General features: G+C 40.7%; 1 protein-coding gene across 2 annotated transcripts; it reads left to right on the plus strand.

Moving 5' to 3' along the window:
- The first annotated feature begins 442 nt into the window (after nucleotides 1–442).
- Nucleotides 443–17,489, plus strand: LOC117472636 (phosphatidylinositol transfer protein beta isoform-like). Of its 2 annotated transcripts, XM_034117940.1 has the most exons (12): nucleotides 443–589; nucleotides 4,623–4,653; nucleotides 5,951–6,096; nucleotides 6,304–6,395; nucleotides 6,538–6,545; nucleotides 6,679–6,753; nucleotides 6,849–6,932; nucleotides 9,118–9,195; nucleotides 11,684–11,794; nucleotides 12,419–12,541; nucleotides 13,169–13,247; nucleotides 14,840–17,489. In XM_034117940.1, the coding sequence occupies exons 1-11, from the start codon at nucleotides 570–572 to the stop codon at nucleotides 13,214–13,216; spliced, it is 816 nt and encodes a 271-aa protein (XP_033973831.1). In that variant the 5' UTR covers nucleotides 443–569; the 3' UTR covers nucleotides 13,217–13,247; nucleotides 14,840–17,489. The 2 variants fall into 2 exon arrangements, with proteins under 2 accessions (XP_033973831.1, XP_033973832.1); XM_034117941.1 differs by lacking the exon at nucleotides 13,169–13,247.
- Nucleotides 17,490–17,815: the final 326 nt, after the last annotated feature.

The raw sequence follows: 17,815 nt of genomic DNA on the forward strand, positions 1-17,815 counted from the left end.
GTAAGGTATGAGGTCACAGTAGATACCTAGGAAGAGTAATGGAAAAAACAGGCAGAAACTATTGTAGAACAATAATTATTTAATGTACTGATCAGTGCATGCATGTTTTTGGATCCTTTGAGAATTAGTAGGCAAGGGACTTCTAAGCTTTGGACGATGCAAATTCATGTATTCTATTAACATTGTTTGATGTGTCATATATTGTGTAAAAAAACGACTTGTTACAAGATGTTTGACGGAACACTTATGCTTGTGAACAGATTATGCTTTAAAAAGTAATGGGGACAAAATCAGCCATTCCAAAAAGGGATGAGGACATATCTCCAGCGTCCCCAGTGTAAATGACAACTATGTTCTTTGTGAAAAGTTTTGTAGCTCGAAAATGTTTGGGGGTTAATACCTATTTATACAGTCTATTGTTAACACCAATTAGCTGGTCCATCCCATGCCTACTTCTGCAAATCAGGCTCAGGGGGGAGGGACCGGGGGCCCCTAGCTGCAGCTCATGACGTCAGCAGCAATCAGCGCTTGTTTGGAAGTTACAGTGGTACCGAGAGGAGCGAGCTACCATGGTCCTCATCAAGGAGTAGTAAGTCCGATGTTTTCTCTTTTATCCGGCATCTTTTTTGAAAACGTTAAACCAACTGCAAGGAGTGTTAACAGATTCGCTTGGCCTGGGCAGTTTTTTTACCTAAGTTTGACACTAATAAAAACTTTTTCATCTTGGCTGTGTCACTCGCACGAGGGAAGGGTGGGATTGCTCTAGAGCTGCTGTGGCCTACCGGCGTTGACAGCGCTATGGCTCTGTGTGACAGCTGCTGTTGTACCTTACAGTTTCTCGTGGTTTCACCTTCAGTTATTCGCTTCTAAACTCTTCAGTCTATGCTTCGTGTGCATGTTTTTTAAGATAAGGGTAACGGCATGGGTTCACTCCTTTTGTGAAACTTAAACTTAAGTTGAGCTACGAATTAGCTCACGGTTTGCTAATGCTAGCCAACCTAACGGTATAGCGTTGACATGAATGGATACCACTTAGCACTGCTAATGCTATCATTTGCAACTTTGACAGTAAACGTTACACATGTTGCGGTGTCCACTAATCGTATCCAAGACTTGGACTAAAAGGCAGATTTGTTGGTTCTCTCGTTGAAGGAAGCTATTTCCATCAACTAGCCTGCTAGCGGTAGTAACGTTAGTGTTTAGATAACACTAGCTAGCTGTTAGCTGTGTGAGTTATGAAGTTGGATCTAAAGATGCTGGTGTTGACATTAAAGACATTAAGGGCTAGGACACTAAGCAAACCCTCAGCAGTTATTTAGTCATAGTTAGAGTCAGACTTGTGTTTAATGAGTGCTTGCTGAATTTGGAAATGTAGTTTGTTACTTAACGTTCAACAGTAAATAAACTGTTGCGTTTTGTGAGGCAGGAAGTCTATAGGGTTACTGTTTCAGGCTCGAGTTTTCTTTGATTTCTGCTGCTATATCTTAATGAACTATACAACTAAAAGCCTGTACCACAGGAACGTGACACAGGTCTAAAAATCAAAACACAGATCAAACACCACAATGTTGCATACTATTAATGCATCAATTAAATAGGAGCTTAATTATGCAGATCAGCAACGTTTCAAAACATGTCTCGGGTTTGGTTCAGGCATTTCATCTAGTTTGCTTGAATATTAAAAATATGTGTTGGCATTTGTGATTAGTGGTTTTATTGGGCCCTTTCTATTAGATTTGTTTTCCTACGATTAACCTCAACATGTCATTCTGTTATGCATATTGCAAGTACACTCGGCTGCTTGTTGTTGAGGCCTAATGGGTATTTCTTAAGTCCATACACTTAGTTCTAACACCCTGTTGTTCCTATGGATATTAGGAAAGTATGGATGAGGATTGCTGGTTTAATTCTGCAGGCCACACAAACTCTGGCAATACACATATTAGAGTTATGTGAAATCATATTACCACGGTGTTACATTCCATAAATATAACACAGGATTACATTTAGCATCTTAAGAAATACCCCTGCACCTCAGCACTAAGAGTACCTACACTGCCATTCAAAAGTTTGGAAACCCATATAGTGTATTTATGTTTTTCTACTTGACTTCAATAATGGCTATTGTATTATAGTTTTGGCCCTGAATGAATAATAATTACATTAGTTAATGTCCCTACAGGGTTGCATGATTGAACAAAACTTTTTTCTTTCAAGATACCAAATACCATTATTTATGTTAGGTGACCCAGAGCTAAACATTGTAGGAAGCATTTTTTCTTTGGGCCCTCTGGACTCTATTTGTGGTTAGATTAAATGGGTATGAACTAGGGATGGGAATTTGAAAGCAAATGTATATTCGAATATTCGACCCCCAAAAAAACGGTTAATCGATTAACCGAAATGTACATATCCTATAAAAAAAATTGAAAAATAAATAATTACATGTTCAAATAAGTATAGAAACCAAGTCGAATTTGTCAAATGTATTGAACTGGTAATCACAGTTGATAGATTAGCTATAGGCCTACAGCTTTCATGCTTAAAACATAACTTGGTTTTTCAATTAAAGAGGGATCATACACGAACAACTTAACGGGTTAGGGTAACGTAACCCTATTACAACAGAGATCAACAACCTATAACGGGGCCTATGCACAGAATGCAGCTATTCAATACTCATTCTTGTTTAAGAATATGAGCATGTCTACTCAGGGGAGAGGCGGGTGCGTCGGCGATTCACAATCAGGCCAGCTGTAGAGAAGACCCTCTCAGCTGGAATTTGGGCATAAAATGAGGTTTGAGTCTGCGTGATCTGCGTGTAGGGAGGGGCAGCAGCCATATCATTAGCTAGATCTGATGGATTTGGACATAAACGCGAGTGAAGTATAACCGGACACGAGAGAGAGATCAGCACCTGCAGCTCTGCCCGCTGTGAGGGACTGGTGAGCGGAGCAAAACACACCTTTAGACCTAACACACTTAGCTATGGCACTGTCCTATACATTGAATTATTCCATTTGATCATATGTAATCAACTTGGGCACAAAAAAATATTCATAACTCATATTCTCATATTCGAATACCTGAATAATTTCGAATATTCGATTAATCGTTCCCATCCCTAGTATGAACTGTGATTTGTAATAGTATATTTTTAACACATTTTTCGACTGTAGTTGAAATAGTGTTAACCCAGATAAACCTTCTATTTTGATTTTAGTTTCCTAGTTTTAAGAGTAGCTTTGTTAAATAAACAGGTTTATTCCACATTTTAAATGGATTATTGTGCACACTGAACCTTTCCGTAATTTTACATCTTCACAGATTATGATGGTAAACTTCCAGTTCTCTTTACGAATGACTAGTTATTGTATATATTGAGCTCTGGTTCAAAGGTTATCTTTGTCTCTTTTATGCTCTTTCAGTTTTCTGTCAGGTTGAAACATTGTCTGTGCTAAACAGAACAAGATTAATATTCTGAAATGGTATAACCTGCACTAACTGAATTTATTCACATGAATTGCTGTGAACCCTCATTAGGTTCTCTTTGTTCTTGATCAAGTCACACAACACAATGCCTTGGTGTTGTTAGCAGATTGTAGCAGCAGCCTGGAGAGATACAGTCATATGTCACTATAGGTGGCATTGTGTAGAATAACTCTAATTCCAATAGTTATTAGAGTAGTGTTTATTTTGGACAAAACACTTGATCACAGTGTCATGGATTACCACATCAACGTGATCAAAAATGTTAAAGAAAAATTGCAGTCAGAAATGATTTATAAAGAAATAAAACCGAGCACCAAGTGTCAGTGTTGAATACAGCCTAGCTTTAGATTCATGCATTGAGAGAACTTCCTCTGCCTACTTGTACTACCTCTCGCACTGTATGGTTTGTGGTCATTGACTGAATTGTCATGCTCATCAGGGTAAATGATGCAATTGGTTCTAACCCTAACCCTTACCTCACCCTGAAGTAACAGTCTGTCAGCACATGTACACTAACTATGCAACAAGAACACACTGTCTTTAATGTTCTGATATCTTGTCGAATACAAATTAAGATATTGTTGTCAAAGTGCTGTACCTGCTGTCACTTGTCTGCAGCACATTGTGTTGTCTTTAAGAAATATTTGTGACCTAAAATGGCCCACTCCTTACATTCCCCTCTAAAGTTGTCTTCATTACTTCACTATATCCAATTTCCAACGATTGCTCTGCTCTAATGATGGGTTCCTCTCATGTTGCTGAAGTCAGCAGTTTGTCAAACTGGGCAGTAATGGTTGTTACCTCAGGAAGAGCCACAATGACTGGCTTCCTGTTCTCATACAGTCAGAAGCGTGAATTGTTGATGTTATTTATAATGCATGGTAGTGGCAATGCTGCCTCTTCTGCGGCCGTTAACTTTGTTCATATTGTGTGGAGATTGTTTCGTATTTAAGTGTTTTTAGAAAGTGTATTGTCTTTCTGCACCTGCCTTGAGTATGTTTGGAGGTGAAGTTATACTCGTTCACTTCAAAAACATAGTGCAGTGCTTCTGACAGAAGTGCCTAATGATAAACTGTGTCTTTAAGAAACAAGTATGTTTGAATGTAATCACACTTCTCTTTGTCTTGCAGTCGAGTGGTTTTACCCTGTAGTGTTGAGGAGGTGAGTAATCGGTCTCTTCATTACCTAAACAACTAGATTAATGATGTCAAATGCTCTCATTTCATTTATTTCTTCCAACTTTTTTCTTGTACATTTTCACAAACAGTGATTGCCACCTTTTTTTTTAAATAATCTTTTAAATAGTTCAAAAATACTGCTGCAGCACTTTATTTTTGACCACACTACACATCGACTCTATTCTTAATATGTGTTGATATGGATCACACATGTTCTTATTAACAAATGTGTCTTTAAGTGTGAAGAACATCAGATCAATGGTATATGATATATATAAATGTTATTTGCTGTTGGACACATCTATATTAAGGAATTGATTTTGTTCACTAAAATACATTTTTCACTTGCACCTTATGATCTGTTTTATTATTTAAGTGTGTCACAGAGTGGTGGTTTATAGGAATTAGTCATTATACCTCATTTTAATCAATATTTCTCAAAAGATTATTAATCCCCTCAATTAACTTATGGTGAATAATAAATGCACCTCTATCTAATATTTCCAGTGGTTGGCTTCTGGTTGCACGTTAACACGGTGTTCATCAGGGGCAAAAGCATCATTTGTTAATCATGTGTGTTGCGTAACGAGAGCTGGATTTATTCCTTGTGTTTATGTCATGAGTCCCAGACTCTCAGCCTGCTGCCTTATATGGTCATTTAAATATCTTGGTGACTAATGTCGCATTTGAAAGGTCATACCAAACAATTGAAAAATGACTATTCTCTTCAGAGGGGAAACACTAGAGCTCTGGTAGTTTAAGCAAACATCCGCCCTTCTGGTTATCCGTCTGTTGTTCAAACATCATGACATGCGACACTAGTTAACTTGGCCTGCAGACTGAAGGGTAAACTTGTAATGCAAACAGACTGCCCAGATTAAGCCTGCTGTGATCGTATTCTGATTTGGAAAGACAGCAGTATAATAAAAAAATAAGACGCTTGCTCCCACACTAAAAGTCTTACACAACCTTCTTTGACTATTGAGTTCTGCGGTAGTTTTTCTTGGCACGTTATATAAATCTGCAATTTATTAGAGTGCCATTAGAACAATGAGAGGTACTACGTTTCATTTTTTTAACGCATATCCAGTGCGGTGTCTCTATAATCATAACGTAAACATACAGTAAGACACAGCTGTAACCTAAAAGTGGATCCCTACCACGACTTTGGGAATCCACAAGTGGCCTAAATGAGCTGAGACTAATGAATGATTACAATTAAACCTCTAATAAGAAATGACAGAGTGACTGATGATTTATTTATTTATTTTCTGTTGCAGTACCAAGTGGGACAGCTGTTCTCCGTGGCTGAAGCGAGTAAAAATGAGACGGGTGGTGGTGAGGGCATTGAGGTCCTCAAGAATGAACCCTATGACAAGGACGGCGAGAAGGGACAGTATACTCACAAAATCTATCATCTAAAAAGGTGTTTGTCTGTTTTGCCTTCTCAAAGTGTAATAGCACCGTGCTACCAGGCAGTGGCAGCATTGTCTTATCTTTGTTGTGAAGGATTTCCGGTTTTTGGTTTCCTACCTGCACAATAGAAATTCTGATAACTGAGGTAATACGTCTTCCCTCTCCTTTTCTTTACCTCCATCTACCCATCCCCCCCCCCTCTTTACCCCGCCTCCAGTAAAGTCCCAGGGTTTGTCAAGGTGTTTGCCCCTGAAGGCTCCCTGGTATTTCATGAAAAAGCCTGGAATGCCTACCCCTACTGCAGAACCAGTGAGTGCCCTCCCTATATCACTCTACCCTTGCTTTACCCTGAAAACCTAAGTCTTCTCCTGGTAAATACTTGATAGTGTTTTTATTTGTATCTAATGGTATTTTTTTCTCTGTTTTCTCCTCATGCCTCATCTTGATCCAGTTGTGACGGTAAGTAGTCTTAATGGCGCTTAATTTGTTGGTTATCTTAATTTATGGAACTAATTCCTTCAACTAAGTTTTAGGTGCTTCTACATACTCGGTTTATACCTTAATGTTATATCCTATCACCTTTTCTCTCTAGAATGACTATATGAAAGACAATTTCTTCATTAAGATTGAGACGTGGCACAAACCGGACCTTGGAACACAAGAAAATGTGAGTACCTCTACACCTTATCAAGATTAATTTAAATTTGAATATCAGATTTGTGTTAGTAAACTCATCTTACTTTTGTTGTCATGTTTGTTCAGGTGCACAAACTAGACAGTTCCACGTGGCAGAACGTAGCGGTGGTGCCCATTGACATCGCAGACAGAAGTGAAGTGTCCGCTGCGGTAAGTAGAACCTCTTCTTGCACAGAAGTACAAATTTAAAAAAAAAAGGTTTGGCGCCTTCAAGTGGACAAGCGTGGTCATTACAAAGAAATCTAATCCACTTCACATAAGGAATGTTTAAATGAGCGTTATTTAATAAATGTTTGATAATGAATCATCTTTTCATTTTAATTTTCATTCCTACATTTTTTTTTAGGAGATTTAAAAAATATATTTTCTTCAGAGAAACATTAACTTCCACTTTCAGTGAACATTTAGAGAATATATAAATGGGAATTTAATATATAAATGGGAACATCATTACTACTAATCAATTGGATAACACATTTACAACTGTATGTATTCAACAGATCAGCATTCGTTACGTCTGTGTTGCTTTATCTTAGTGAGTTTTACTAGAGAATTTAAATAAGCCTTCAGGCTTTCTTGTGTTTTTAACATTTGTAATGTGTTTTAAACATCACATAAGATACATTTAAACAATAACCAGAAGCTTAAATACCATTAAACACATGTCTTTCTGGCTATCAATGGATGGCAAGAACCAACTATATCAAATAGCATGATGTAAATACATCAACATAAGCACCACTAGATTGAAACCTTTTGAATCTTTTAAAAACCATACACACAATTTGCGCAGCCTTAAATGCCCTCATTGATATTTAAAAATATTAATGAGTTGTTACTTGATACTCATGGAATCTCTGAAATCTTTTTTGAAGATGTTGCACGTTATTGCTGTTATTTGACATCACATTGCCTCATTTCACTGTGTGTGTGTGTGTGTGTGTGTGTGTGTGTGTGTGTGTGTGTGAGGCCATTTGGCTGAGCAGCGTTGCTCTCTGAGTGTGTGTACATGTTTGTTTGCGGTGGGTAGTTAACGAGGCGGAGGTGTTTGCCTTGCTGGAGGAGTGTGTTGTGTCTGAGGACCCTATCAGCCCTCAGCCTCAGGCATGGCTGCAGGGCCTGGGGCGTACTGCCAGCACAGATGAGTTTGTTAGTGTAATTAAAGCTCACAGCGCTTCGTATGCCGGAACCAGACAAATGCACACTCTTGCACTCTAACACACACTGTTTTACTTGTGGAGTAGCTCCTTTTCGTCTACCACGGCATATCGATTCACAGGCCTCATTAGTGCAGCACAGTGTATTGTTATAGTGATGGAGCTCTCAGCATTAAAAATTATTGTGTGTGTTTACGGTCGGGTTTCTATCTCACGTTTGGCACCCTCCTGTTGGCCCTGAAAAGTAGCTTTTAGCTGCAGGCGCATCATGATTTATTTAAAATTGCTGGGCCTTTGAGCTGTTAGTAATTTGAAAGCCATTTCATTTATTTGTATTACTATTTCTCTTGCATTTTTTATGAATTCAACTTTGTCACGTGCCCACGTGCTTGGCATATGTGCTCAGTATTTTTCTACATGCTTAAAAAATATTTCTGCCATTAAAAACCAAGATCTTTCTGTGCTATGGCGAATAAATGGTTAGTTCAAGAAAAAAGTTTTAGCTGGACATAACTATGTGTGAAAATATATTGTAAGGAGTGTAATTGCAGTTAAAGCAGCTGTACTTACAGTAGACGCATGCAAATGCATTCAATTGTGCAGCAAGCAACACAAACTCAGCACACATGCAGGTAGATGCAAGCAAATTCACGTACATGAACTGGTATCAGTGTTGCCTAATTAAACAGATGTTGCTGGTGGCATGAACGCCCCATAGAGTCTTTTGTCCCCGAGCCACTTAAGGCTGAGTTCAGGTCAGGCTACATTACATTATCTCTGAATCGTGGAGGGTTTTGGAAAATGTGTAAAGTTGGTTAAGAGCACAGTGAGGGAACAGCAGTGTACGACAAACGTGGCTTTCTGTTACCTGCTGAATGCCCTAATGAAATAAATGAAACTATCTTTTGGTTGGTGCTTTGTATTAGATAATATTCTAAAAATAATGTCTAAATCTTGACCTGCTTTCTTTTTTTCAAAGGTTGAACATATCATGCTGATTTAAAGGGATTCTTTTTGCTGAATAAAACAAAACGCCTATTCATTGCTCAAGTTATGATGTAGCAGTATTCACATAAAAACATTTAAATCAGAAACACATTACCTCAGCTTGTTGAGCACTTTGTGTCTGCTAAATATAATGTGCTATGTATTAATTATATAAATTGCTCTCACTGTAGGACTACAAGCCAGATGAGGACCCTGCCAAGTTCAAGTCAGCAAAGACCGGCAGAGGACCCCTGGGGCCCGCCTGGAAGGTAACACTCTCGTGAGCTATGCAAGTCACATATTGCATTCAAACACAAATGGCAATTATTTTCACCAGAGATGAACAAAGATATAACCCACGTCTGACCCCCAGACTGTTTAGAGAGGATCCATACGTGGTTGTTATTCAGCTTAGGTTTTACTTGTTATTTTGCCACTGTAATTGCGTAAGACCTTGCATAATCTGTGCAGACATTTTCCAAAGCACTAACACTAATAAGTATGTGTGGTAATAAAATGGAAAGAATATGGAACATCTGTAAATCGGTGGAGAGCAGACTGTCCTCCCCACAGAGAGGCCTGTGCCAACTCTGAAGAAGCTGAAGGGTCGTGCTAGGAGACACTACGCATGCAACAAACAATATCCCACTGTTAAAAGCCAAACACATTTACAGCAGAAGGTATGCGGGAGTCTCTCAAACACATTGGAAGTGAGTCCAGCAGTCTGAGAAGCAATTATTGAGCTGGGGGGTGTTCAGTGGTGCCAGCGTCAGGCTGTGGGGAGGCTACTCTGCTACTGGTATGGAAGGATTAGGATTGTGAGATGACAAAATGAATTAAGGAAAAGACAGGAAATCTTTTAGGGGAAAACCTGCTGCAGTGTGCAAGACTGCTACTTGGGAGAATATTTGTTTTCCAGCAAGACGAGGACTCCTAAAAAATAAAGCCATAGCTACTCTGGGAAATGCATAAATGGTCCAGACCTCAATCCAATCAAGAATTTGTGGCTGGACTTAAAAAATGTGTTTCACTCATGGTTCCTATGCAGCATGACAGAATTGGTGGTCCAGATGTTTAAAATTATTACATTATTTTGTGTTTTTTTTATTTTATATCTTTCATTAATTTGGATCAATTTGTAGAGATATCTTTTTAAAGAGTCCTTTTTTTTCCACCATCGCCCGTTATAATGTGAACAGCTCTGTGCACAGGAGAGCACTGAGCTGGAGGAAGGCTAGACTGGGGTCGGCAGATCTGTGAGGCGGCAATTTGATGAAGACAAATCACCTCTTTTCAGCCCTAATTGGATGTAATAGAAATTTCTAGTCACCGGGTCAGATAAAGGTTTTACTCTGAGCTCCGCCTGCCACGCTGCGACAGAAGATGAAGACACAAATGGGGAAAGAAGCCGTGTCAGGACATGGGTTCTAAATTTGACAAGCAGCAGTGCTGCATAAAGACTGATGTATTTTTGATAGAGGGTAATAAGTCAATAAGATGTTGCTGCTCCACACAGAGAAACTTTGTCAGGAGTTGTGTTGCTTTCCCCTCTAAACCCTCCGTACCCCGCAGCCTCACAAAGGGTCCTGCACACTGTGGGAGCACCGAGTGTTTCTACTCTGCAGCGGAGCCCTCAAAGTTCACCATGGGAAACTTTTCTCTGCTTCAAGAAGTCGAGAACAAAGGCACCCAAACAGCTTTTTAAAAGTATGAATAAAGAAGCACAACTTATTTTATTTTGTGTTTTTTTTTAATTAGATCACTTTCCCGTCCGCTATGGACATGGAAAAAGACTGTTTTTGAAAAGGTGAGGGGAAGAAAAAAAGTAGTTATGTGACAACACAGGCACAATTTCTGCCAGCTTCTCAGAGCAATAAAACTCTTGTCTATCTCTGCATGCACACATGCTTGCATATCGGTACCCTTTGTATTTCTGAAAACTTCTGCTCCTTTGAGTGGGGCACAGAGAGGGAGAGAAGAAATGTCACCGTAAGTGTTTTGATGTAGAAACCGTTTCATGTGAAGTTCTCCTTTAGCGATGACAACTTTTCTAAACCCACTGCAAATTTAGAAATGTTTCTCATTCCCCCCCCCCCCCTCTCCCGCTCCCCTCCATGATCGCAGCATCAAACGGCAGTGGGATGAGGGTGATTGAGGCGGGTCTGTGGCATTTTCTCTTGGAATGCCGAGCCAGAATGAAGTGATTAATTAAACAGGTGTTCTCGGAGGGAGAGTGTGTGTTCTGGGGGCGAGGAGGTCCTAGGTGTTAATAATGTAACCAGCTTTGCACCGCGACGCCTTTATCGCCTAGCGAGCGCCGTTTTATCTGCTTTCCGTGGCCACAAAGGCATGCCTGTCGGGAACGGTGTCGCTGTCAGGGCGGAGGCAGAGAAATGGTCCCTTCATCTGGAGTTTATCCACTTTGCTCTGCCCCCACCCCCCTCCTCCGTTTCTTCTCTTCACAAGGAGACAGAGTGCAAGCGGCGGATGGATTTAGAAAGTGTGTTGTAGATTAGGGCACTTTTATCTCTGCACAGCACATCTTCATGTTGATAATTATTTCAGCAAGCTCCATACCCAAAGCATTATGTATTAATGATTTTTGAGCTTTGAATGTTGCAAAGATTAAATCATATTCTTTCTTCTGTTTTTAGGATTATTCTCTCATTGGAAAGTTTTTACTGCGTTATTTATTCTGATAGTGTCAAAAGTGAAGGCTTATGCTTCGGGTTTTTTCTGCTGTTCTTCTCCTAACAGAAAGAGCTGGTTAGTAAGACGGACCGCCCGAGGATGTGTGCCTACAAACTGGTCACAGTCAAGTTCAAGTGGTGGGGCCTGCAGACCAAGGTGGAGAACTTCATCCATGAGGTGAGAGTGACATGTTCACACCGTTAAACTTCACACAGTCGATTATCTAGGCTCTGGCTCTGAGAGTTAAAGGTTGCCGAAGCAATTCCTGTTCCTCTTGACCGTCTGACTGACCAATACAAGTGCTTATTTACGTATTGTCTTTTGAATTGAAATGTATCATAAGTTTGTGTTTCTGTTTTGACACATTTGTTTTGTCCCATGTAATTTGTACCAGTAAGAATACTCACTAGGCATTAGGCTATAAGTATGTGAGAACTGACTCGAAAATAAATGCAACCTTCCGGTGAAAGTCATTTCTCATTCTTTGATTAAGTCAGTCAGGTCTGTAATATTAGATCAAATGCATAAATACATTTTCCAAATATTTGATCATTAATAATAAACACATTAAATTATTCAATACTGTTGACTGAATAATTGAGCCCTTTAAAATGTCTCTAAGTACAGATTAGTTCAGTACAGTCATCAGACTGGTATGAACCAATGCATAAAAGGGTTAAACTCTATGTATTATGTATGGCATCATAGCCTAAGACTATTGAGATATTGTATGTAACTCATATCCCCCAGCCCTGATTTGAACAGCTAAGCTCTAACCCAGACTACCTCTGTGTCCCTCAGCAAGAGAAGAGGATCTTCAATAACTTCCACCGCCAGCTCTTCTGCTGGATTGACAAGTGGGTGGAGCTGAATATGGCAGATATTCGTCGTATGGAGGCAGAGACACAGAATGAGCTGGATGAAGTGAGTGTATAAAATGAAATGACCCATTATTTAAAATAAAACCCCATGCTATCTAATGTACTTATTATTGATGACGTGTCAGGAGTGTTCAGATTACACACCACTACATTTCATATCCTGAACTCGAAAGGAACCAGTACTACACCTTTTTTAGTTTTTATTCTGATGGAGCTGTTGTCTTCCAAGCATTAGACTTACAATAGTTCAATACACTAGAATTATCTTAGGGTGATAAAACAGGAAGCCTGCTGGAAAACATCTTTCCCGCTTAACCCCATTAGTTTCTGTTTTTAAATAAAGTGTCTGTGCTTTTTCATACCCTGGTCACAATATCTGCGGGGCTATGAAATACTAAACATATTGAAGTGAAAGAGAAGGATAATGACATCCTGATTACCATTGCTGTATCATTTGCTTCCCGAAGAGTAACAACAATTTGGCACCCTTTTTTCTGACATTTTGCAGAACAAATATGACTTCCTTGATCCCTAATGCATTTCAGAATACATTTTGAGATACATATTTAACTGAAAGGAACAAACCTTTCCATGGTTACCTTATCCTTGCTTCCCCCACATGCTTCCTAATCATCATTTCTGTGATTTACTGTATTTCATTTTTGTCTAGATGCGTAAGAAAGGCTCTTTGCGAGGCACTAAGGCTGCAGACCAGTAGCCAGGCCATGTGTAGGTCTGAGTGTTGCTGTGTAAGTTCTCTCTGGTGCAGGCCAGTCTCTCAGAAGCTCCCTCTGCTTCCTGTCTCTGCTTCCGTAACACTGCATGCTGCCTTCACTCTGTACCCTTCGGTTTTCTAAGAGGCTCGCTATTTCTGTCCGTGCATGTGTGTGCGCGTGCATGCTTTCACTTGCAACACCGTAGCTCAATGTGAATTAGTTAATCAATAACACCAGAGAAATATGACGCATGTGCTCGGTCGTTAGGTGTTTTGCTGACCTAGTGAAAATCTTCTACCATGAGTGCCTGTTGCGTATGTGAACACACCAGAGACTGTACATATATAAGGTAAACACTTGCAAATGCCTTCACATCTGGGCAAACCTTTGTCAGTATTACACGTGCTATATTTTAAGAGGTGGCCAGCACTTCAACACATACACAGAAGGTATGCTCTCTACCAGTACCTGCGAACTTGTACTCCCCATAGAGCAATTAAAGGCACAGAAGTACAAAAAACAGTCCTATATCAAATTGAAAGCTTTAATGTCTGTGATTCACATCCTCTGTTTAAACCTTACCACTGCTTTGCACTTGGAACTACGTTAAATATCAGTGTGGGAGCTTTTGGCCGTACAAGGAGAAGAAGGGAGGAATCTGGGCCGAACTGGCCAAAGTGGGCCAGGCTCAAACATTCCTGGCCAACTTGCTGCATTCTGTGCTTAGCCCCCCCCCCCCCCCCGCCACATCTCGCCCAATTCAGCATGTGTTTCCCATTTTCCCTTGGAGTAAGTAAACAGGCGGTTACCATCAAAGAGGGCTGTGGTGCAGGGCCCGAACCTCTGGGCTCCGGGTTGGCAGGGTCACACGGCGCCCACAGACAGACGCTGCCATTCACACTGCAGCGGGTGAAAGAGAAACTCCACGTGACTGAGAGGATGCACTCGCAGTCACGTCTGCCTCTTCTTCTGTTTACTGGTCGGGAGCTGCAGAAGGGGGAGGCATGAGGGAAGGAAAGCACAAGAACGAGGGGGGAGGCTCCAAGATGGATCCCCTTTCCTCATTAACATACAAATGGAATTCTGCAGTTGAGAAGGAGTCTGTGCTGTGATTGAGAAAAAAGGGGGAGGACGGGGAAAAGGATGGAGAAGTCGGAGGGTGAATCCTCCTCGTACCATTTCATCAGATCTGTCTATTCCTCTGTTTAGAGCCACCGTTAGTTTGAACTCTTCTATTAAGGTGTGTGGCTATCAGATTCCACCACTAATTGACTTTCCAAAGCCATCAGCCTCAAGGTGGGAGAATTTGAAAGTGATGCTTTTATCTACCCAAAGACAAACAAGAGGCCTGATGCAGACTGTTGGAACAGATTTCTAAGGAAAAGGGATAAAGATGTCGGCCTGCAAAAGGACATGTGTGGTACTTCTTTGTGAAACAAGAAGTACATCTTAGTCCATTTATGAATACAAATGTGTCCAAACATAAGCACACTAACCAGCACACTAACCAGCACAACACGCACGAAGTGGTTCCACTGTAATGCAAGCCTCCAACTAACACGCCTCTCCCCGATTTAGCTTGCACAAATCTAACGTATGGTGTCTCTCTCTCTGTTTCCCCACAGCTTCGCAGACGGGGAGAAGTACGAGGAACCAGTGCTGCTGACGACTGAAAAGGCAAAGGATTTTAAACGCCCACAATGACAGGAGTGATGCAAACTGCAAAGAGGCCCTCTTTGGTGCCATTGTTTTTTTTTTCTGGCTGTGTGGGGGGGGCAATCATTAGAGCAGATCCCTGACTTTCACCCAATCATAGACCTTTCTATACACTGAGGAAAAGATTTCTAGAAACCAACACGATGGTAGTGTCTGATAAGACTCTGGTTCATTTTGATCTCCTGGGCAGAGAAAGGCCTGATATCAGCATCATGTTATTGACGACACCTAGCCTTCAGGAGAGATATGAACAGGAGCTTTTTGCAGTAGAGATACATTTTTACAAAGCACATTTATTGGAGTGATTCCACTGTGGCAGGTGTTGGACCAAACATTTCCCCTGTCATTTTTAGACTTTTTCTCTCCAAAACATTCCTCTCAAGATGATGCCCCGTCTGACCTCTCTTTGTCTCTTCCTCGCTCTGAACTGTACACATTGGGGCTCAGGGGTTTGCATTCCCCGGCATGAGTGTGTGTGTGTTTGTCATACTCGTGTTCCTTCCTGCCACAGCCTCCATTAAGAGATTACTAACACCCTTGGCGCCTTTGCCCGTTGTAATCCTCCCCCCCCCCCCCCCCCCCCCACCCCCACATCAGCCCACTTTACCCAACACTGCATCTTATTATCACTGACAATCATGCCTGTACAGGTATTCACTCTCATACACACTTACTAGCACCCCACACATGCATATGACGCATATACATCACGCACATAAGAATAAACATGTGAATTCATTCTCACACGCTCACAGGTGTGGATGCCTATGCAGTGACTGGTCTCCTAAAAGCGTACGCTGGGCAGATCTATGCACGCTGGTTCAGCTAAAAGGATGTTACTTTGAAAGTGTTTACAGCTCCCACTGATTCCTTTTTTTTTCCCCACTCCACACACTCTCTGTTCTGAAGACATTCACACACAACATACAACACACCGTTCACCTCCATAGCAGATGTCCCCAGAGAAAGAACTGCACTGAAAAACAGCCACAGATGGTGCTGCACCCCTCCGGCCTCCGTCACAAGCCAAACTGCACCGCACTGCTCGCCCCACCTCGCCCAGCCCACCCCAGAGGCCCGTCTCCCTCCTCTGGTTATCTGAGGTAGACGCTCTCCTAAAGGCCTCTTCTCTTCTGCTTCACTCTGGGTGTGTTTACAGGTCGTACCAGGGCCCAGTCGACACCAGCACCACACACTGCTCGCCTTAATCTCCGGACCTATATCGGGCCTTTTTATACCTATCGTACCTCTGCTGTCAGCTGTTGCTCTAGCTACCTCCCCTTTTTCTGACTGGCAATTTTCCTAACACCAAAAGGTTAGCACAAGCTATGAGCCTACTACCCGTTAGGATTAAATCATGTCAGGCAGATCTTTATGAGCAAAGTTGTTGGGGATCACTCTCTATTTTACTTCAAGGGTGTAAAGTGCATGTTTCCTGATATGTTTAGCAGTGCCTGAATCATTGCAATTCCTTCAGCAAGCTAAAAAGTTGCCACCAGATAAGCCTTTACGGTACAGCGTTTGGTGCAAAAGGCTGCAGATTTCCCATCAGCCTTTTAATTGAAATGCCATATTAATGACTTCACTTTTTCCCCTTTAGGCTACAGAATCATGTGGCACTGGCCTACAGTGATCATCAATAGTGTTACATACATATACTGTACAGTACAAGTGGTTTCCTCATTCAATCCTTGTTCTTTGTGTGTTTTGTGATGTTTCAATGTCTGAAATTGTGCAACAGGGATTGGTGTTCTGTTTTTAGAGATGCATTTTCAATATATGCTATTTTCTCCAAGACCCAGATTCAATGAAATAATCTGCATTCTCCTAATGTGTTTATTTGTGTAAATGTATGAGATACTATCACTTAACGGTTTCGTGGCTTGTCCAAAGGGTGTGAATGGATGTCTGATATGTTTACATAAATTCAGCAATTGTGGTTAGTATTAACGGAAAATTGAGAAGCAACATTTTACTTCACAAAAATCTTCTCAGGTGAACATAATGACACGATGATATTGTTGCTATTGTTGCTCATCAGTTGCCCCAATTAATTCACTTCCTTTCACCAAACCATATCCTTTTCTGGGAAATATGGTACACTTAAAAACCAGTGGAAAGTGATATATACAGCAAAGAAGACGGCCAGTAGGTCTTCGTCGACATTGTATGCATATGTCTCAAATAGCAAACAGTGTGAAACAGTTGGTCTTCAGTGTAATCAATGTTTCCAAAGTCTATCTTAATGATTCCTGCTGTGTGTTGAATAGAGAAGCCAGTGGCTAGAGAGAACAACCTCAATCAATGGTTTACCGTCGCTCACGACAATGTTTTGAGGGAGAGGAAACTGTACAGTCTTATTCTAATTTATGAAATGTACAACGGTTTAATTTCCGAACTGCTTGCTTTTTAAATGTTTCTGATCAGCTTTTGAAATTCAGGGGACATGGTAGTGAATGTATGATTTTTGTGCCTTTTTCTTTCTGAAATCTTGTTTGTGTGTGCCATAAGTCTACATATAGTATCTAAATATCAAATAAATTCAACATCAATTTCAGATTGTGCTTCTGTCGTCTGATTGTATTGAGGTGGTTGTTGGAGATTGAAGGCTAGACCTAAAGGGGACGTGGTACATAAGACTTCTTTCCTGTTGGGCAATAGTTGGATTAAGATGTCTGTCTGTGTCCCTTTTTTCCTCTTGTATAACAACTTGCAATAGCAAGCATAGATTTGCTAGCCTAAATGCAGTATTTACATTATATACAGCTTTTTAACATCTGTCTACAAACTTTTGCTCCCAATAACAGACTAGCTTGAGATTCATATTAAATACATTCTTTACTAGCTTGGATGAGGTCTTGTTCTCTACTGTAAAATGCCCTTTG

This window comes from Trematomus bernacchii, unplaced genomic scaffold (assembly GCF_902827165.1).
Source record: "Trematomus bernacchii unplaced genomic scaffold, fTreBer1.1, whole genome shotgun sequence".
Lineage (NCBI taxonomy): Eukaryota > Metazoa > Chordata > Actinopteri > Perciformes > Nototheniidae > Trematomus > Trematomus bernacchii.

Excerpts from the sequence above, each read along its gene's own strand:
- LOC117472636 (XM_034117940.1), top strand. The coding sequence starts at position 570 with ATGGTCCTCATCAAGGAGTA. Across the intron at positions 4,654-5,950 it reads TACCCTGTAGTGTTGAGGAG|TACCAAGTGGGACAGCTGTT; the intron begins GTGAGTAATCGG and ends TTTCTGTTGCAG. Across the intron at positions 6,754-6,848 it reads ACCTTGGAACACAAGAAAAT|GTGCACAAACTAGACAGTTC; the intron begins GTGAGTACCTCT and ends ATGTTTGTTCAG.